General features: G+C 36.3%; 1 protein-coding gene across 3 annotated transcripts in view; it reads right to left on the bottom strand.

The window, feature by feature from the left end:
* Positions 1–23875, bottom strand: part of bchs (WD repeat and FYVE domain containing 3 bchs) — a 1305514-nt gene that overhangs the window by 176952 nt on the left and 1104687 nt on the right. For all 3 annotated transcript variants that reach the window (XM_090399415.1, XM_090399420.1, XM_090399430.1), the window contains exons 57-58: positions 19421–19527; positions 12932–13085 (exon numbers count right to left, since the gene is read on the bottom strand). In XM_090399415.1, coding sequence (XP_090255541.1) covers positions 12932–13085; positions 19421–19527 — 261 coding nt within the window. The remainder of the gene's footprint in view (positions 1–12931; positions 13086–19420; positions 19528–23875) is intronic.

The following is a 23875-nucleotide window of genomic DNA, read 5'->3' as shown; positions in this document are numbered from 1 at the left end:
TACTCCAAATTGCGCCCTCTTCTTCACTCGTGGTATACAGCTTACCATTGCTGATAACAAATATTCTTTCACAATTTCCCACGCACTGGTGATATCCTGGCCATCCAATTCCTCCCTCCATGAAACTTCCCGAAGTTGATGTCTAAGACTATTATAATCACCTGCCTTATAATTCCACATAAGTTCCCGTCTCTTTGATACTCCTGCATGTCTATTCATTTTCCATGTCAACACCATATGGTCACTCTCTCCAACTGGTGGGAGAGACGTCAACTCAGTTATTATCAACTCTTCTGATGCTATAACCAAATCCAAAATTTTTGAACCTCTTGTTCCCTCTGTTACATGTTGCCTAAGACATTTGTCCCTCAAGAATTCTAGAAATTCCATTCCCCTATTGTTACATGCATCTTCCTCTCTCCAATTTATACTACTGAAGTTAAAATCTCCCATAACAATCATTCTTCTTGCACTTGCCAAACTTAGCTGTCTAAACATCTCCTGGTCCCCATCCTCTGTGCTCCTGGGTCTGTAGCAACACCCCACTAAATATCCTGTCTTGCCTACCTCTACCTCACACCATATGCTCTCAAAATCATTTGTCTCACTTCCTTCCAAATTCTCCACTCTGTGAGGACATAGGTCATCACTTATCATAAGTAGCACCCCACCACCACGCTTTCCCCTCCTATCCTGACGAAAAATGCTATACCCAGCGACTTCTATTCCTGTTTTCTTCCTATGTAATTGTAATTCCTATGTAATCTCTTATATTCTTCAGTCCCCATATCTCTTTGTTTTTCCAACCACCTTCTTTTGATTAGATCTCACATTAATTCTGATATTCATGGGTCTCTTGGTCTTCTTACAGGATACAACCAAGATACTTCTTGGTTGTATCCTGTATTATAACCTTGACTCCTTCTTCCAACACATTTCTAGTCTCCAAAAAATCATCCAAATAAGTTGGTGTTTCTTCTATGAACTCATTAGAAATTGCTCTACATCCAGTCTAGTGGATGTACCTGACTTGGAAGATTTGAGAGTTTTTAGTTTTACTCTGGCTCTTACTAGCTGATGGTTTCTACCACAGTCTGCTCCAGGACAAGTATGCACATCAGATATGCTTGTCTTCCACCACTGGAAAACTAGGATATAATCAATCTGGTACCTTGACCTATCAGTGTAAAATGTCCAAGTATAGGTCCATTGTGGGTGTTTCTGGAAGCAGTTATCGATTATAACTAATCTGTTAGCATGGGCAGATTCCAACAGGTTTTCATCATGGGTGTTACACGTTCACCCTGACCAAACATGTCACATTCAGGCCTAACTCTCATACTCTTTCCCGCTTTTGCATTAAGGTCTCCTAAGATGTAAAGTACATCTCTCCTTGGTGGCCAGTCCAAAACAATCTGTAAGTTTTCAGAGAATTCCTCACTCTTTTTATCAGGCCTATCTGTGTAGTGCATAAACTACTATGATTGACACAGTGGTAGGATGAGTCTTAAGTCTAATACAAAGTATCCTGTCATTAACAGAATTATAACCAAGAAGGATTCTTGTCTGAACTGTCTTTGGTATCACAGCTACTCCATGATGCTTTGAGTCATCTCCTGAATAAACACCTTACTTACCATCCTGTCTTTTAAAGTGACCTTCTCCATTCCATCTAGTCTCTGTAATTCCCAGGATGTCAATTTTATACCTCTCCATCTCTTTACAGACAATATCAAGAGTACCCATCTGTACACCCTGAACATCCAATGTGCCTATGTAAAATTCCCTTCTAAGATTAATCCTATACTTTCTGTATTCCTCATTGACAATATCACTGACCTTTGTTAGAGAGTGTAATGTACTTCTGGAACAGGACCCTGAACATGACTCTGATTATTCTGCATGACAACCGAGGCAGCATGAGATGTATTGTAAGGCACGACCATATTAGTATTTTGGAGTGAAGTCACTGCAAGAAAAAAAAAAAAAGGTGGTAAGGTTGCAGAGGCCCTTTCCACATATCTTGGAAGTTTTGTTCCCCAATTCATTCCATGTTGGTCAGGTGAATTAGCACTTCTGCCTACTACGTGAGGCAGACTTCCACTGTATAAGACAAAACGAAATAGCAAAATAGGAAATATTCACCCCTTAGTCCTTGAATATTCTAATAGATTGGGGGGAAGAAGCAAAATGAAAAGAAAAGAAAGAAGGGGAGGGACCAGTCTACAGATAATATAACAGATGTATATTACATGAAGTAAAGCATGGTCCAGCATCAGGAACTTCAGGTTTGCAACTCCTGTACTCACTAAAGTAAGCTCTTGAGATAATTGGGAGGCCGCTTAACATAAATAAAAAAATGACAAAAATGAATGTTTTCCAACAGCAGTTAATATCTATAAGTTGAAAAGATAGGAATGATAGTTTAATCACAAGTATCATTAGGCATGTTACATGCAGTGTCTACACTGTTATGTAAATTCTCTATGTGATTGCTTGCATAAGAGAGGGTCTTTAATGTTACATATGTTAATAACTTCCAGATGTCATGAAGGATCATTTTCTTGATTTCTATTTAGTGTGCCTTTTGAGTAATGATCTTGGACGACTCTTTGAACAACCTGTCAAAGTAAGTCTAAGTAGGACATGGAGGTGATGCTTGCCAATTTGTTTTTTTGATGTGCACTACGAGTTTTCTTTTTTCTTCTGTTTGTTTTCAACATCCCTCATATGTTCTTTGTTGCAGATTTTGAAACCTCTCCCATTTTGACCTACATATATCTTTCCACGATTGAACAGAATCTTTTGTACACCCGGATGTTTATAAAATGGAACTTTGTCTTTAGGGGAGTGTAGATATCACAGTATGGTTTGTCAGCAAATAAAAGTTTCTTTAGTATTTTTTTTTTTTTTTTTGTTTGTTTGAGTATATATTTTAGAGCAACTGACAAAATAGGATTTGAAGTTCTTGAAAGAAACCCCTGTGTGTGTTTCTTTCTTATAGACTTCTAATGATGATCCTACAGCGATGTTTTTGCTCACAAGGATGTCTAGGAATGGTAATTTTCCATTCTTTTATATTTCTAATGTGAATTATATTTTTAAATGTTGATTATTCAGAAATTATAGAAAATCTTCAAGGTATTCATGGGTGTGTATTTCTAGATGATAAAGATGTCGCCTACATATCTCCACGATACACATTGTTTAAAGTTGCCTATTCTATAGCTAATTCATCAAATTTTTCCATGTATAAGTTGGCAATCGGAGGTAACAGAGGTGAGCCCATTGCAAGACCATAAAACATAGATTGAACTGGTTTTTTTTAAAAAACATATTTACAATAACTTAGACTAAGAATGATTTTTTATTGCTCATTCCACAGAAGAGAATTATTTTGACATGTTGTTTAAGGAGTCCCTGGAGGTTATTCGCTCAAAAACACACACTAAATAGAAATCAAGGAATGATCCTTCACAACATCTGGAAATTATTAACTAACATGTATAAGTTAAGTACAGACTCCTCTCCTTTCCTTCATGCTTACACAGTGATCAGAATACATCTTCATAAATTATGGAAACAACAATCTTGTTAGAGTAAAATTCAGTTTAATATAAAGGCTTATAAAACTATATAAATTACTACAGGCCTACACATACCGGACAATATATGCATGCTAGCTTATCATCACCTTTCACAAAAACTTGGAGTGATTAACACCCTCAAAAACAGAGCTATAACAATTTGTTATAATGAACAAGCTCTTAAACAAGAATTACAAACTATTAACAATGCATTTATAAATAATGGCTATAGCAAAAATACTACTAATAAAGTTCTTCATAAAACTTCATCAAAAAATAATATAGACTACAGTAAAACCTTAGCTATCCTATACGTTAAAGGGCTATCAGAAAAAATTAATAGAATTCTACACCACTATAATCTTAATGCCACTTTTAAACCACCTATAAAACTAAAAAAACATATTCAACTCCTCTAAGGATCTTCTCCCGCCCATCTTCTCACCCTGAAGTTTATTGCATCTATTGCACCTGTAACTTGCCTTATTATTATTATTTATGCCTCCAAGGAGTCAAAAGACTCATCGCTGGAGGTCCTTGCTAGGAAACACAAGTCTATCAAGACTCATCGAGGGAGGTCTGTCCTAGGAAACACAAAGTCTATCATACCACTCCTTAAACTCATTGACCGTTCTCGCTCTCACCACTCTATCAGGCAATGCATTCCATAGTTCAACCACCCTCCATGCAAAAAAATACCTCCTCACCCTCTTGCTCACAGTTTCCTTTTGTAACTTCCAGGGATGGCCCCCCCTGTCATCACTCCTTCCCACTGTTCAACCAAGCAAAAGAACTCCCCAGTATCAACCCTGTAACAACCTCTCAACAGTTTAAAAGTCTCAATCATATCACCTCTCCTTCTTCTATCCACCAAACTCTGCAGTCCACATTCCCTCAGCTGATCATCATAACTAATATTGTACAGTCCTGAAACTGTCTTTGTTATCTGCCTTTGTTCCCTTTCCACAGCTAATTTATCCCTTTCAAATTCTGGGGACCAAATCTGAGAACAATAGTCTAAGTGTGGTCTGATCAGGGTCTTATACAATGGAATGATAACTCTTTTATCTCTGCAGGTCAGTGTCCTTCTCATTATTGCTGCAATCCTCTGTGTTACCTTCACCACCTTTGCAATATGTTCCCTGAATTTCAGGTTTCTATCAACTGGGGAAACTGGACGTACAATCCCTATCCATAAAAAAGAACACAACGACACATTAAATTTAATGATTTTAGTGAAGCAGGCCTCTCAGATAATGCTCGTAACAACCTACACCAAATTGATTGGAAAAGTGCTTGTTCTTTACATCATACAAAAACCTGGTATGAACAGAAATTTAAAGAAGTCTATGAAATTTTGATTAACTGACCTAATCTTAACAATAATGGTGGCATAAAAATCCCAAGAATTTGGATGGCACAGATTCAACCCACTTAGTTCTTCGAGTTTTCCAGCAAACCCTGACGTTGAACTCTTAGCAATTTTTCAGCTTTCATTGGCCACTATCCATACTGGTTTGTCTTAATTTATATGTATACTTATATGAATAAATTTGTGTGTGTATGTGTGGTGGGGGGATAGTTGCTCTCTAGCTTAATTTAATTTTGTAACCTAATAGATAATAGACAATAATAATAATAACAGGACTCTAGCTTTGATGTAGTATTTTTTTTCCACCAGAGGTCAGGCCAATAGTTTCACAGTTGACCAAATCAATGTAACTTCAGCCATGTGGATTGTAGTGTAGCTTGTTTCTTTTTATATATATGTGTATATCCTAGATGATGATCTTCAAGTGATTATTTTGGTTTATAGTAAACTGAAGTTTTACTCTAACACAGTAGTTGTTTCTATAATTCTTGAAGCTGTATTAAAGACTTTTCTCATGCCAGAAATCACATAGTTTCTACAGCAATGAAGAGACTGTACATAATATGTGCTTAATGATAGTCATGATTAAACTATTCCTGTCTTTTCAACTTACAGATATTAACTGCTGTTGGAAAAGGTTTAATTTTTGTAATTTTTTAATTTATGTTATACAACCTCCTGATGATGCTGTTAGCCATATAGACATTATTACTTAAGTATAAAGAGCTAAAAATCAATTCGGCAATGAAAACATTACTAAAATTAAGGGGATATTAAATCCCACATAGTTTTAAAACCGAATAAGAAACTCAAAGATAGGAATCAGAGAGTTTCTTGCCGAATATAGTAAACTATAAAGTATCGGCGAACACTAGCGTTAGCCAATGCAAGTGATCCTAGTACGTAGTACAATATCGGGCAACTCGTTGCAAAGGTGTGTAAAGTTCAGATCGCTATGTGTTTTTACATTATGGAAAATGCCTAAGAATAGCGATCTGAACTTTACACACCTTTGCAACGAGTTGCCCGATATTGTACTACGTACTAGGATCACTTGCATTGGCTAACGCTAGTGTTCGCCGATACTTTATAGTTTACTATATTCGGCAAGAAACTCTCTGATTCCTATCTTTGAGTTTCTTATTCGGTTTTAAAACTATGTGGGATTTAATATCCCCTTAATTTTAGTAATGTTTTCATTGCCGAATTGAAGCTTTTTAGCTCTTTATACTTAAGTAACTTAATGGTTGCACCTACTTGGAAAACTCGTTCGCAGAGTATATAAGTTCTTTTCGCTATACACTTCGGCATCAGGTCTAGCTACTCACTGATGAAGCCTCAAAAAAGGCTGAAACCGGTCTGGGCAGTGACCTCCCTCCATAATGTAATAACAGCATACATTTCCTAGGAAATGTGTTTTTACATTATGGAAAATGCCTAAGAATAGCGATCTGAACTTTACACACCTTTGCAACGAGTTGCCCGATATTGTACTACGTACTAGGATCACTTGCATTGGCTAACGCTAGTGTTCGCCGATACTTTATAGTTTACTATATTCGGCAAGAAACTCTCTGATTCCTATCTTTGAGTTTCTTATTCGGTTTTAAAACTATGTGGGATTTAATATCCCTTTAATTTTAGTAGACATTATTATCATTATTATTATTCAGGCCTTCATGGAGTCAAAAGACTCATCGTGGGAGGTCCTTTCTAAGAAACACAAGTCTATCAAGACTCATCGAGGGAGGTCTCTCCTAGGAAACACACACAGTCTATCATACCACTCCTTAAACACGTTGACTGTTCTCGATTCTCACCACTCCATCAGGCAATGCATTCCATGGTTCAACCACCCTCCATGCAAAGAAACACCTCCTCATCCTCTTGCTCACAGTTTCCTTTCATAACTTCCAGGGATGGCCCCTTGTCATGACTTCTTCCCACTGTTCAACCAAGCAAAAGAACTCCCCAGTGTCAACCCTGTAACCACCTCTCAACAGTTTAAAAGTCTCAATCATATCACCTCTCCTTCTTCTATCCACCAAACTCTGCAGTCTACACTTCCTCAGCTGATTCTCATAACTAACATTGTACAGTCTGAAACCATCTTTGTTATTTGCCTTTGTACCCTTTCCACAGTTAATTTATCCCCTTCAAATCCTGGGGACCAGATCTGAGAACAATAGTCCAAGTGTGGTCTGATCACAGTCTTATACAATGGAATGATAACCCTTTTATCTCTGCAGGTCAATGTTCTTCTCATTATTGCAGCAATCCTCTGTGTTACCTTCACTACCTTTGCAATATGTGCCCTAAATTTCAGGTTTCTATCAATCATCAACCCCAGATCTCTTGTCTCTCCTACTTCCTCCAGTTTAACTTCTCCCATAGAGTATGCAGTATCCCAAACCTCAAGACCTTACATTTTGCTGCATTAAACTGACATCCCATTCATTTGCCCATCTACCTAGCTTATTCAAATCCTCTTGCAGGGCTACCACATCTGCACTATTAATAATAACCCTTCCCAGCTTCAAATCATCCGCAAACAACCGAATATCCCCTTGCAATCCATGGACAATGTCATTGATATAAAGGTTAAACAATATAGGTCCCAGTACTGAGCCCTGTGGAACCCCACTTGTAACTTTCTGCCTCTTTGATATTGCTCCACCACACACAACTCTCTGATACCTATCGGAGAGCCAATCCTGAATCCAGTTGACCAACCTGACATCCAGACCCATGTGCTGTAACTTAAATATCAGCTTATCATGTGACACCCTGTCAAATGCCTTTGCTAAGTCAAGGAAAATGGCAGTATATGCTTTTCCCTCATCTAATGCTCTTGTAACTTTATTATAAAAGGCTAGCATATTGCTAAAACAAGCACGCCCCTTCACAAATCCATGTGGACTCTCAGAGATACATTACCCTCATCTGCCCAATGCTGTATACGGAACCTCACTACTTTCTCCAAGATCTTACTAACTACTGATAACACACAAACTGGCCTATAATTAGACACTTCCAAACTGCTACTGCCCTTATGCAATGGCACTAATCTTACGTTCCTTCTATTCCATGGGAACCTTTCCCGCAGCCAGACTTTCATTGAAAAGCCAGGTAACATGTAGAGAAAATACATCTAGTATAAATAAACAGTTGCATATGAATCAAAAGTCTAGTAATTATGAATCAAGCAAATCTACTCATAGTGAATTGCAAACAAAAATTAATTTGTTAAAGTTTACTAAAATAAAGAGCAAAAAGGCTTTAGTTCAGCGATGCAAATTATATAAGTGGATATTAGACCAAGCATTATATCAAAGCCGAATGTAAAAACTATGAAAGTTTCGTAAGTTGAGTTGACCAGAGAGCTTATGGGAATACACTTGGGTGGTGTCTATGTCTTCTAAGGCAACTAGTGAATGCTGGAGAGTGCATTCCCATAAACTCTCTGGTCAACTTAACTTACAAAACTTTTATAGTTTATATATTTGGCTTTGAAATAATGTTGGATCTAATATCCACTTTGCTTATATAATTGTTAGCGCTTTTTATTAGTCTCTTTGTTCCAAGATTGTGATAGGAGTTTTTGTCTGAACATCCACTATCTGCCTGTATGGTACAGGCAGATAGTGGATGTTTGAGAAACAATCTGCAGATTCTGTAGTTCATTGAGGCTGCAGATATTATAGCCTCATTTGCCTTAATCACAAAATGGTTTGGAATCCAACAGATGGGTACATCAAAGTATAGTTTCCATAACTGAAAGAGGTGGTGTTTGAAATCGAGAAAGCACAAGAAGTTGTTGTAGCTCTTTTATTGCCTGAAGAGAACTTTGTGAATCTGAATATATTATGCACCTCTGGTAGTGATGGAATCTGGTGTATTTTAGTGCAAGCTTTATCACACAGAGCTCTACTGTAAAGATGTTACACTCTTGTGAGATTTATGCAGATATAATGGTGTCTGTAAAGATAAAGACGGCAGAGGATCCCACAGTTTTGAGTTGTCTGTGTAGACAGACACAAAATTAGAGTAATCGGTTCTATGAGCTTCAAAGAGCTGCTGATATATGACATCAAGAGTGGAAAGTAACTTTTCTTTTAGCCTGCTGAAAGAAAAGCTACATGCTAGAATGTATGATTGCCATGGTGGAAATAGGTTTGGTGGTATCTGTGATATGTTGTTTACTGCTATTTCTAGAGCTTGTAGGAGATCTTTTATCTGTAAACCAAGCAGTTTTACGGCAGTCCATCAAGTATTGTAGAGATTCTTGAATTATGGTTCAGAGTTCGATACATGGGATGCTCTGGAAGGGGTTTTATTTTAGCTAGATGTAACAGAGACAGTTGTTGACTTTGAAGCAACATGTGTTGTTGTGGTTTGTTTGTCTTGATGTACAGGCTAGGAATAAGTGACATGCAAAATGCTCCAGTTACAATTCTGATGGATGTTGGTGAATAGGATTTAGCCATCACAGTCTACTCTCTTTAGCAGAAGCATAGACTTGCGACCCATAGTCAAGTTTTGATCTTATCAGTGCTCTGTACAAACAAAGCATAGAACATCTGTCAGCACCCTGAGTGGGTGTAAGATAGGGTACGTAGAATGTTCACTGCTTGATGGCACCTCTCTCTCATAATGATGTATGTGAAAGAAAGAAACTCAGTTTGCTGTCAAATATCATTCCCAAGACTTGGGATTCTGGTGCAACTGGGATTAGTGATTGTCCTAGTCAGAGTTCTGGGTCAGGTTGAAGATGCCACTGGGAAGAAAGAAATGCATTGTCCTAATGGGTACTAAACAAGTAATTTTTAGGCAAATTAAATTATTCGAACACTGGTTGGGTAGAAGAGAAAACTCATGATAAGAATGAAAAAGAATTTACTGAACTGTTGCAAGATAACTTTCTCAAGTGGCACATGGAAAAAAAAAAAAAGCTCAAGGGCAAAGAGCATTAGATTCAATCTTAGAGTATGAAGGGATCTCATTTAAGCATGTGCCTGTTGTACCACCAGTTGGTGACAGCGATCAAGCCATACTGACCTGGAAAGTAGCTAACTATATGGATGTTCCAATTAGGACAAGTTAAATGTTGAACTACAAAGCTAGAAATTATGACACACTAGGAGAATACTATCTTTGGTCCCATGATATCCATTACCTGGAAAGATATCAATATTTTGTAACAAAAATATGCATTGCAATAGAGTATTTATGAATAATTAATGGAATATGTTTTACTTGAATGACTATTCAAGACATACACATACCTTATTTGTTCTTCAGATTCTATGGACATATGCAGTTACTGGCTCATTCTAAGCATCTTTTCAAAGCTTCCCATATATTCTGGGAAGAGGGTTTGAGCAGAGGGGGTGAGGAGCAGGTTCTTTGCATGGAGAGTGGTTTTGCATGGTGAGTGGAATGCATTACCTGAGTGTGTCGTGAATATAGACACATTGAATCATTTTAAGGCACTGTTGGATAAGCATTGTGTGCAATAGTGTGTGCCTTCCATGATGAGTCTCTGATTCCATGGAGGTCAGACGTTAATAATAATAATAATAAGGGATTGGAATAAAAACTGTTGACTTGGATAAGTGGGTGGGGACAGAAATATATCAGAAAATGGTATATGGGGGAAAGGTGGTGAATATGCTAGATTAAAGGTGAACAGTGGTATTATGCCCAAGAAATCAGTCCTTGGACCACTGTTGTTTAATTTATATATTAATGATGTTGGGAAGAGCTTTGATCTTCAATTGTTTGCTGATGATGCAAAGATAGGCAGGGAAATTTGAGTTATTACTGATATATAGCAATTTCAGGGTAATCTGAATAGCCTGGAAGTGTGGGCAAACAATAATGGCTGTCAATTCAATGTTAATAAGTTATGTACTTTGGCAAGATGAGATGCTCAATGGCACATTATATTGGTGGGATTGTGCTTGGAGTAACTAACGAGGCTAAAGATCTTGGAGTTATGGGGAATAGGAAGTTAAAGTTCAAATATCACATAAAAATTGCAAATACAATTCAGAGGATAATTACAATGTCGAAACAAACTTTGACATGTAAGGATACGAAAGCTATTTTGCCTCTTTACAAGGCATATGACCACTACTGTGCACAGATTGGTCTCCTTGGTTCTGAGGGAATAAAGAAGCTATGGAAAGGCTGCAAATTGGGATTATAGAGAGTAGATGGGGATAGTTTCCAAGTAGTATGTGGAATCTTCTGACAGGGTGTTATTGGGTGATGAAATTTTTCATTATAAATGGAAAGTGGGGGAGAAGACGGGGGGGAATCCGTGAAAGTTCTTTGTGTTAAGAAAGGGGTGAGAGCTCTTTGATGCTGCCTTCATTTATTATCTGAATTGCTTTCTAATTCAAGAAAGCTTTTCAAGTCTGTGAAAAGCTAGTAATATGTTCAGCTAGTAATATGTACGTGCCATATATTGCATGTACACTGGACAAATAAAATAAAATAAAAAACTCATGTATTACTTACACATCACATCCTTCAGGACTGTGTAGGATCATTTCTAGAAATTCATGAATATTTATGGAATGCAGTTTCAATTTTTCTTCTTTTGGTAGAATTTCTGTATAACACTTATGTTCATCAGCCATGTCAATGACATGGAAAATTGCAAAAATAATGTTTATCTTATTTTAATTCATAAAAAAACATTTGTTTTTTAATATATGTATTACAAAAATTAATTGAATTCTGGGCTTAGTGAAGTACACATGTATGTATGCTTAGTGAAGTTTCAATTTTGATTATAGGAGGTTGCAAAAATAATAAGGGGGAAGGTAATCACTACAGTTGCAGTTTTTTTTCCCCTAATTAAGTGCAGGAATATTCAAATTTCAAAGCAAATACCAATAGTCAAAATTATTCCATTAGAAAAAAAGAATGAAACATATTTCTATCTGAAGGAGATTTTTTAAAATTTAATAAAATGTGTTTTTTGTTTTAATAAAAAAAGTGATTGATGCTTTACTCCTTGCAAAGAAAAATTTGCATGTTGAATTATCAATCTATACACTGATCTGCTATGATTTTGTATGCTGGTGCTGAACACTAAACTAAAGGATACATTTTCCTTTCATATTTCCTATCATATGCCTGTGCAGCCCTGTGGAAATGTTAATTATTATTTTTGAGGCAATTACAATATATACGGAATATTAATTATAATAACCTTAATTAATACTTCCGACATTTCAACAAAGTCAAATTGCCATCATTAGGGAACACAGAACAATGGCATGTGCATGTAGGTACTACCGTACTATCACTATTTGAGGCTGAAGAAAGGCAATCAACACTAGGCTTAGAGTCCCCATCCCAGTGAGCCAATTGGGTGGTCTTGGCCATTGGCTGAAGATGAGTGCTTCCCATATTTGGGGCAGTTTCATGCACCAAAATTTGTTAAGGTTTGGAAAGTTTCTCAGGGTTCAGCCCTGAGAAGGGAGAGCAACCACAGCAAGATTACTAACTCTGTGGAGATCTAATTATAATCATAATAGCAATAATCTGGACAACAATAATAATAGACACACATCACTTTTATTTTAGGTGCATATGTGACCTTATTTAAATTATTTTAATTCTATACTACTATTCGTTATATATATATATAAACTAAATACAGAGGATGAATAACCTTTTATTATCACAACAAATGTTGATTTTCATTTATTGTATCAAACTACAGATATCTTGAAATAAAGGAGTTTTTTTTGGTCCTCCCCAAAACAGGATTAGAACTACCTAGCATTTAATGACTAAGATTTGAAAAACAACATCTTTTAGAATGGTGAATTTTTAAGATTTAATCAAATAAAACTTACTAAAAGTTTTATTGAAATTAAAATTAGAAAAAAAAAATTAGTTTAGAACTTATATTTTTTTTAAAATAAATGAAAAATAATGATAGAACATTTACCTAAATCAAAGTGATTTGCATTAACGAGAAATTCTGGTAAGTAGAAAAATTCAGGAATTAATTCTTTGACATCAGCCATATTATGTTTGGAGGCAGAAAGCCATGCATCCTTCATGCTATGAAACATACGATCAGCAAGATCAAAGTGTCCGCCCTAGAATAAGGAGGAAAAATAAATGAAGCAAGAAGTGTGAAGACTTAAGAATTTTCAAGTCTTCAATACATCTAAAAATCTTCACTTCATATCAGAAAATCAAAGGATTAATAAAATAATGCATTTACTCTCATCAATATGTAAATTTGATTTGAATTCGTTTTTTTTTTTTTTTTTAAGTGCATCTCAACCAGTAGTGAATGTAGATCTATCCGATATTAACACCATGGGCTGACTAATTGGGGCTAGATAATTCAGAAAGTTTGCTCTAGTGGCCAAACATGGAACTTTAAAAGCATTTCAAGCTTCCAATCTGGAGTGAGAAATCTCACATCCACCATATGATGGATGCAAGATTACCCATATTCATCATGATGAAATTCAAATTCCACCTAAAGACACATCAACAGCACACGCCTGGAAGGTGATAACCTTCCAAGCGCACACGCACGAACGCACACGCATACACAGAGAGAGAGAGAGACAAGCTACACTACTCGTTACTCATAATAGTTATGAGTAACCAACATATAAGCTTAAGTATAGAATGATTCTATATAAGTATAGAATGAGGCAGTTGCATCAAAAGATTTTCAAGGTTGATCTGAGTTAACTCAGAAACCCAGTGACAGAGGTGGATGCCTACAACTTCCAAAGCATAGTTAAGTTTGATGTGCTGAACTGGAGCATGGTTGCCTACAAGGATAGTGACTCCTTTGTGAGCAGGCCCATCTCCAGTTCTGCGTTTACAAACAATAGCAAAATGCTATAAGATGAGGTACTCACTGGATTTTGAAAGTTTCCTGTAGACAAAAACAGACAGTTTATATTTCTGCAGGACCTTGATATCATTAATATTTTGACAGAACCATTTTAAGAATTTCTTTATTCCTTTGCCTTTGTAGAGTTATTCCATTTCTGAGAGGCTGAGGATTTACCTCTGTCTGGCTTTTCTTTTTCATTTGAAATTTGATTTTAAGTGTGGGCAGCCAGCATCAATCTCTTCCCCTGGAAAAATGTTTACTATATCATCTCTAATATGTCATAGTCAGACTTATGTTAACTCCAGATTAAGCAGATACAGGAGTATCCATTTTTTTTATGTGGAGGCATCTGGTGGTTTCATTTCAGCTCATTACAGAGCAAGACAGGCATAGCTTGGGAGAATAATGCATTCTGAAGAGGAGCACTCATGATTATAAAGTTCAGGTAAGCTGAAATTATGGGAAGATGGGATAGACGTGCGGAAGAGATTTGTGACATTTCTGATATTTTCCTAACTGCCACTGTCTTCTCAGTATAAGAAGATTTCAGAACACCATAATTAGTATCTCCTCCTTCCCTACACAAAAACTGATGGCATATGTAGTGGTTTTGGTGAGTGATGGCTGACATGATATTTCTACATGAATATTAACAGAACGTAGTCTTAAACTGTTTTGGAAGATCATGGCAATCTTTCACAATTCTTGAAAATAATGAAGGTGACATTTTCCCTATTGGGAAAATGTCATTCTCACTAGCTGCATGATGATGAGAAACAACACTATATTTATGTGTGTGTGTCAGACATTTTCTGTTTCTTATTTCTGTTATCAAGTGATGTATTTATTGCTTCTGTAATTGACTGTAGCTATGTGAGGTTCACTGAAAAATCTGAGAATGAAAGATTCATACTTAAAGTGATTTCTCATTTGGGGCCATGATTTTCACCCATCATCTGGCAACAAATGATGTGTCTGGAAGTGGAATACCAGAGTTATGCCAGCAATTATTACCAGCACTGCAACAAGACTTGGACTCTGTGCAGGGACCATAGGAAAGGAAATTTTACTACAAATTCCTTCACCGTTGCAAGCAAGCCACTAGCTAAATGTTCCTGAGGACCACTGCCCAAAAGACTCAGAGGTAGGGAGAAAAAAAAAATAATAATAAATAAATAATGGTGATCGCTGATGTTATTATTATTATATAACACCTCCAGGGAGTCCAAGGACTCATTGGGGAAGGTAACCTACCAGTGGTGGCCAGTGAAAATTTTTAGTGGGGGTCCTGCATATACAAAATAAAAAACTAAAAAATTATTTTTTCCTAATCAGTAACCAATTTATTAATAAATAAATTTACATATTAAAAAATTGCTTTATTGAAAATATTTCACCCTCACCACGAGCACACACCAATAATAAAAGTTTCGTATCTCACAAAAATAATGCGAAAGCATATGATACACTGCCAAGCAGTGTATCATATGCCCAACCAAGCAGCGTCAGAATGACCTTGTAATGTGTAATCACAAGCTCAAACGATTATCGGTGAGCCTGGCCGTGATTGGTCAAATGTGATAATTCTCACACTGCGTTAGATCGCAGTCTATTTGTTTCGTGTAATGATAATTGAAAAAAATATAATTCTTTTTATATTTTCAACAGTGACAATCATCATAATTCAGCCTTGTATCTATAATAAATAAATAATTATATGTTATTTTAACAGAATAAAATAAGATTTGCAAAAAAACAGTTCACATAACCACGAACACGCACCAATAATAAAAGTTTTATTGTATCTCACAGAAATAACGCGTGGAAGCATATGATACACTGCCCAACCAAGCAGTGTTGGAATGACTTGTAACGTGCAATCATAAGTGTAAACGAATATCGGCGAGACTGGCTGCAATCGTTCGAATTTGATAATTCTGACACTGCATTAGATTGCAGTGTATTTGTTTTGTAATCTAAAGCGTTAATCGAACAATTCCAATTATTAACTATTCAATTACTGTCAAAACATAAGCTGTAATAACCTTTAACATGTTGTATTGCATTGATATAATGTTGTAAGCATTGTTATTATTTATAAACACAAACAAATTTAAAATTTTTCATTATTTTACCTTGGGGTGCTGCAGTGTCGCAGTGCTTATGTACGGGCCGCCACTGGTACCTACTCTACAACTCTCCGTCTCCGCCTACAGCAACTACCTTTATCTACACCAATGCCATCTACTGCCGACCACCACCACTAGTATTTTCACAGATGATCAAAAACATCCATGCCCACAGCAGAATTCAACTCGCAGCCTTTTGGCTGGAGAGTGGATATGCTAACCACTCGGCCAACCAGGCTGGTACAGAAAGAAATGTATAGGAAAAAGAGGAAGAATAAAAACAGCTGTAGTAGGACAATCACAAAGATCCATGCCTGTGGAAGAATTTGAACCTACAACCTCTTTGCTGGAGGGCAGATATGCTAATCACTCGGTCAACCAGGCTGGCTCCTGGATGAAGAATGGTGACATTTTTTCAAGTGGCCAATCCCATGTTGAACAAGATTAAAAAAAAACAGCATATTTTTTGCATCTTCTGATGTTTTTTTTTTTTATTTTTTTTAAATTTCTTATTTTGATTTTCTGTTGATGTTTCTATGGTTTCTAAACATGGTTGGGACTTGTTGAGGGCCTTGGTAAACAACAAGATGAACAATTATCCATTCACAAAGTTTCAGAGCTCTCCACTTATCATGGAGCCACATATGGATGCCCACTCTTAGGCAAGCACTACATTCAGGAGTAGAATGCCATACTGGCATCAAAGTAAGCTTTGAGTCCTGCCCCCAGACCATGGGGAAGGAAAGTTACTGCAACACTGTTGACCATTGCAAACAAGCCCACTTGTTAACTGATTCTGGTCAGGCCATCTGGAACCTACCACTATGCCAAAGCAGAGGCTAAAGTAGTGCGTGACTACCAAGATCCTCCTTTCCGAATGTCCACGGGTACACTGCACAGAAATAACAGTGGCAACGCATTGGATCCATTGATGGTGGTCTGTAAAATAGGATAGTAAAAAAAAGGAGAAGCAGAACAAAGGATACAGGAAGAGCATAGTATAAGAAAAACAAAAAGGACCATTCCGATCACCTCACTATGAGCATGTGCCTAACATGCAGAGGCCTGTGAGTGTAGAAAAGTGAATGAGTTTAAGGCACTATTTAATGGACTGTGTGTGTGTGTTTTGACAGTGCAGAAGCCTAACATTAATAATAATACAAAGAATATTTGACCAGAAATGATCAAATATGGTGGTATATTTTACACTACTACACTGAATAATTCAGAAGGCCTCATCTGAAGTTGAATTCCTCATAATTGGAAATCTTATCACCTATCTATAAGGAGGGAAATAAAACTGAATGTCAGAATTGTACAGGAATTCCTCTAAACTATGTTCCAAAGCTTTCTGTAGCCTCTTCTCAAGTATGTTCCAAATATACTTCAGAAGAGGCTAAAGAAAAAATGCTGAAGAGAAACATGGGAGAAACTAGCCAGATTCAGTCAAGTCAGGACCAGGTTTTTACTTTACGACAAACAATTGAGAAATCAAGAGAACATGCGTATCTGTGTATATGTTTTGTAAATTTGGACAAGAAGGGTGCCAAGAGAAAATCAGTCTAATTATAAATAGGATATTAAACAGAACTATATATATATATATATATATATATATATATATATATATATATATATATATATATATATATATATATATATATAGTTTATATTTAAGTTATAAGTCTGCAGTTAGGACTGATGATGGTACAGGAAGAAGGTTTGATGTAAAATCAATTGCAAGATAAAGAGATAAAGGTACATGATATCTCCACTGTTATTCATCATTTGATGTCTAATGAATCTAAGAAGAGCTGTTTCTCCTACTTCCTACATGAATGATAAATATAATATAAGTCTGAATATAAGACTTTCAGGATATAAACAACAAATTACAAAGTATTGATTTTTCTAGCACTTTTTTTTATATTTTTATTGCACATTTATATGAGTTATATATGAGTTGCTTTTATGTATCAGTAATTCCTCAATTATCTGTCCACAGTGGGAAATGAATTTACTGTTAAATAACTGATAGGTCAGTAAATTGATGATAGACTTACATAGTGCTGTAACAGAGACTGGCTGACATTAACCTATTTAAGGAATTGGATAAAAGGTTGATAACTGAGAGATCACTGTGCGTGTGTGAGAACAATAATATACGACATTAGTTAAACTTTTAAGTAATAATAGCATCTGCAAGAACAACAACAAAATTACACTTTGCTGTTACCAAACAGAAAACTATAATTTTATTGTTATTTTGAAAGGACATTGCAAAATCCAATGGCATTTCAGAATTTTGCATAACCAAGCTTCTGACATCTATGAATACAAGTGATTCAAATATTTTTCTGTAAAGTTTCAGCTAATACATATAACTAGAAATAATCTCAGAAAAAAGAGAGTATTCTTTTTATTATTATTTCAGCATCTGGATGCACTCCTTGGGTTTCATGTGGGAGGTCAATACTAACTATTATTCACAAAGTATCTATCACACTTCTCCTTAAATTCATTCATTGATAACATACAACTTCCTACACAATGACATTTTATAATTCAAAAACAGATTTGGGAAGGAAAGGTTGGAATTCTTAATTAAGGAGTAGAGTAGATGTTGGGTCTTAAAAGACTTGGATATACGGAGTAAAATGAGCATGTGAGTTGGAATACCAGTTCAATGTTGTGAAATGCAAGGTTTTAACATCTGGCAAATAAAGATGTGGTGTAGAATTTACTCTTGTTGGGGATATATTGGTGTAGGTGGAGAAAATAAGAGATCTTGGGGTGATGGTGGATAAGGATCTAAAATTTAGAGGACATATTGCCAAAATTGTGAGAACACCCCAATGAATTCTGGCAATTATGCAAAGGACATTGACTTGTAGAAATAAGGAGATTCTGGTTCCATTGTACAAGGCTTTAATTAGGTCCATATGGACTACTATGCACAGATTTCGTTACCTAGTTTTCAAAAAGATGAAGAGATCTTGGAGAGGTCCAGAGGCGATTGACTAAAATAGTTTCTGATCTCTGGAATGTTGATTATGAAGAAAGTTTGTGATGATGCACTTTGCAGAGTCTAGTGGATAGGAGGAAGAAAGGTGATATGATAGAGACGTACAAGTTGGTAAGGGGTTGTAGGAGGATTAAAGTTGAAGTTTTCATAAAATGGTGGGAGATTGGAAGCTGTATACCTTATACCCTGTATAAGAAGGGCATGAGCTATGTGTATGACAAAAGGGACCTTCTAGATGAGTCAGTGACTCCATAGTCACAGACTTAGGATAATAATAATAAGTATTCTGAAAATATATTTGTGACTGGATTATTATTATTTATGCTGTGTTTTACTGGGGATCCATCATCCTGAGAGAAAAAGAAGTATTTCTGATACTGTCAAATAAAACAAAGAGTAAAATGATCACTTATTTACCTGAAGTCGTAGAAAATGTTGGGTGAAAGGTTCCATCCGAACAAGGTATGATGCCACAATCATAGCTGAAGAATAGAAGGTTCCATAATGGTATGGAGGAGTTTCACCTAAAAGACAGATTATAATTCCTATGATTTAGGTGACATATTAGAGAAAAGTCATTAAGCAAATCAAAACATGTTACTTTGAACAAATCAGGGTAACTATTTATTATTATTATTATAAAGGGTAGCATGCAAATCAATCCACAGTGCTTTTCAACCAGCCATTGTTAGATAATATGGGATATAGGAGCCTGGAAAGATTTGATTATTACATGACAACAAGGTAAAAAATAAATTCTATAGGAGGGAGGGAAGAGGAAAGAAGGGTCTTTGTGAAAAATATTCCTAACTGCAGAAGTAGCAAAATTAAGATTGTGGCAATATATACATATAACAATTTACAAGGCTTGAAGATTCATCTGTCTGCTCATCCATGACAAATGAGAATTTTTAGTTGAATGAATAAAAAAAATTCAGTTTCATGTTTTATGCTGAAAATATTTTTTTTTTGTATGTGTTCATCTTTCTTATTGCATCTTCGCCAGCATGGTTGGCCGAGTGGTTAGTGTATCCACTCTCCAGTAAAAAGGCTGAGGGTTCGAATCCAGCCGTGGATATGGATGCTTGTGATTGTCTGTGAAAATACTAATTGTGGTGGTCGGCGGTAGATGGCGTTGTTGATGAAGGTAGTTGCAAGTGGTGGAGATGGAGAGTTGTAGAGTAGATGCCCTACATCGATGAGTTTTTGGACTCTCTGGAGGTGTTACATAATAATAATAATCTATTGGGGATGCTGGTCATTATAAATGCATTTTTTGTTGATTATCACTAATTTTGTCATAATGGAATATAACCAATAAGATGACAGGATACCTATGCATAATTTTACCTTTAGACATTGCTCAGTTTTACTATGAGATAACTATTTATTATTATCCAAGACCTCATGGAGTAAAAGACTCATCTAGGAGGTCCTTTTATCATACACACAGCTCATCATACAGTGCTTTAAATATACTCAAATTCTCTGCACATACTACACTCTCAGGCAAGGCATTCCAATCATTTCTAACTCTGCTTAACAAAAACATGATTCTCACTCCCCTACTCACACCCTCTTTATACAGTTTCCAGGGATGACCTCTGGTCTCCCACTATTTTCTGTAGAACCTCTCCAGCATTGATCCTATAACAACCCCGTACTAACTTGTAGGTCTCCCCTCTTCCTCCTGTCCACCAGACTCTGCAAGTTGCATCTTCTCAATCTTTCCTCATACTCGACATTCCAGAGGTGACTGACTAATATAGTCAGTCACCTCTGGACCCTTTCAACATTTCTTCGTCCTTCTGAAAACCAGGTGACCAAATCTGGGCACAACAGTCCATGTGTGATCTAATCAAAGCCTTATACAATGGAACAAGAATAAAATCCCTACTTCTACAACTCAGGGTCCTCCACATCATTCCCAGAAGCCTTTGTGTTGTCTTCACAATTTTGGCTATGTGTCCCCTAAATTTCAGATCCTTATTTCCTCCACCTCAAACAATATATCCTCACCAAGCATAAATTCTGCATCCCATCTTTGTTTTCCAAATTTCAAAACCTTACATTTTGCAACATTGAACTCACATCCCCATTCCTGTGCCCAATCACTCAGTTTATTTAAGTCTTCTTGTAAGGCCACAACATCTTCTCTACTCTTCATGGTTTGTCCCAACTTTGCATCATCTGCAAACAACTGAATATCACCACCCAAATCTTCACCTATATCGTTAATATATAAATTAAAAAGTAATGGCTCCAAAACAGACCCCTGAGGCACTCCACTAGTGACTTTCCTTTTCCTGGATATCGCTCCCTCATACACAACTTTTATATCAGATAACCAGTTTCCAATCCAATGCATCAATCTATTATATCCAACCCCATATGCTCTAGTTTGACTATCAACTTATCATGCATTAATCTATCAAAAGCCTTTGCGAAATCTAAGTATATTACCGTGTATTCTTCTCTTCTATCCAAAGAAGCAGTCACCTTATTGTAATAAGTAAGTAGATTACTAAGACATGACCTCCCTTTAGCAAATCCATGCTGTCCATCAAAGATAATATCATTGTTCAACCCAATTCTGGATCCTAGCTCACAAGCTTCTCCAACAACTTAACTACAACACCTGACACACACAGATAGGCCTATAGTTTGATGATTGAGTTCTATCACCTGCTTTATGAAGTGGCCCGATGTTATCCTATTTAGGAACTTGACCCAGTGCAAGACCCGTATTAAAAAAATATGTCAAGGCTGGCATCAACTCCCTGGCATATTCCTTCAGAATACGTGGTGATATATTATCAAGTCCCACAGCCTTGTTAACATCTAATTTGCTCAACTCCCCATACACCTCTTGCTTATTTACAGTCAGTCTCTCCTCCCCATCATCAACTGCTCTCAATCTCTCCATGAAGTCACATTCACAAGAATTGAAAGACCTTTATGAACTGCTCATTAAGTATCTCCACCATGCCTTCCGCAACAGCTGTCTTTATACCATTTTCTCCAATAAATGTCGTCCTTCCATAATCATTCTTTCTTTTGCTGGCTACATATCGAAAGAACTCCTTAGGATCAGGGCATGTGCTACCATTTAGGCAAACTAGGCAACTGCCTAGGGCACAAAACTTCAAGCTATGCTTTATTCATACTTTACTACTAAAATATCAAAATTAAAGTGATATATGATTTATGTATCGATTCTTTTTCCTTATCCCTCACACATCGCACTATTTTACTATTTAACTCTTGGTTCTTTTTTGTTCCTTACCTAAATGATTTGAACTTATCGCTATTTAAAATTCAGTTAAGATAAATATTTTAAAACGTTAACATTTTAAAATGTTAAATTTAGGCTTTTTTATAATTTTTTTTTGTAAATGAATTATAACAGAGAATTTTCAAATTAATTAAAAAAAAAAGTTTATGAAATAAGGGGTGCACTTGTAAACTTTGCCTAGGGCACAAAATAACCTGGCACCGACAGTGCTTAGGATTCTTTCTGGCTTCATTAGCTAACTGCTGTTCATACCTCAGTATAGCTACCCTCACTAACCAAGTCACCTGCCTTGCCTGGTCTTTGTAGACCTCATGGAATTGGTTATTTCTGCTTCTCTTTATGCTGCCTCCATAATGCCCTTTTTCTCTGTATTGCATGCTTAATCTCTTTATTCATCCATTTCACACCTACTTTATTTAACTTTCTCACCCTTGGAATACATTTAGACATTGCGTCTACTAGAAAGTTTTTGAAAATCCCCAAGCTGCATTGATTGCTTTTCCAGCTAACTCCTCATTCCATGCTACACCTGCAAACTGTCTCCTGAGCTCTTCATAATCACCCCCCCCCCCCCTTGTAGTTTCATATATACCCTTTTCTTACAGAGGTCCTCACACTGCTGGCAACCACCCAGATAATCACCTCATGGTCACTCTCACCAATTGGTGGGTGATTTGACACCTCATTTATAATTACATGAGATGACCAAATCAAGAGCCTAATTCCTCATATGCCCTCTGTTACATACTATCTGAGGAAGTTATCCCTCAAAAACTCAAGAAACTCATTTTCTTTACTTCCAGTTGCTATCTCATCATTCCAGTCTATATTGCTATAATTAAAATCGCCCCATAATGATCACCCATTTCTTATTTGCTTGACTAATTTGATTATACATTTCATTATCGCCACCATCCACATTACTTGGTCTATAACAACATCCAACCAAGTATTTGATTCCATTCACCTCTATCTCACACCATACTGCCTCAAAACCACTGGCACTATTTCCCTCTTGCATCTCTATTTTGTATGGACATAACTCTTTCTCTATCATCAATAGCACTCTCCCTCCCATTTTACCCCTTCTACCCTCATGAAACACATCATACCTTTCCATCTCTATTCCTGTCAGGATGTCATTCTCATCTAACCATGTCTCACTTATTCCAATAATTTTTGTGCAAACAGACTCAATTAGTGCAACCATTTCATCTGCCTTGTTTCTTACACTTTAAGAAATATTTAAATAGATAAGCAGTGGACAGTGGTAATTAACTCATTTCTTACCTTATCTCTTGGTGGAATAAGGATCTGAACCATAAATAGTGGATAATAAAACTTGGAAAGCTGAGAAAGAGGTATTACAATTCCACCCCCCCCCCAAACTATTTCTTTGTGTTGATTCTAACCTGATGTTTTCAATGATTTTCTGAGTTGTCACTATATCATATGACAACACTAGCACTGTCATCTGACAATGTTTCAGAGCCAATCAGAATTCAGAAACCTACTAATATGGTTATATATGGTAGACCTAAGGGTTTTATTTTTAAGTTTTCATGATACTGAATGTT

This window comes from Typopeltis vanoorti, chromosome 1, assembly GCF_054136105.1.
Source record: "Typopeltis vanoorti isolate ZY-2024b chromosome 1, IOZ_Tvanoo_1.0, whole genome shotgun sequence".
NCBI classification, from domain to species: domain Eukaryota; kingdom Metazoa; phylum Arthropoda; class Arachnida; order Uropygi; family Thelyphonidae; genus Typopeltis; species Typopeltis vanoorti.
The sequence above is the reverse complement of the archived record's forward strand: the minus strand, read 5'-3'. Positions and strand labels throughout refer to the sequence as shown.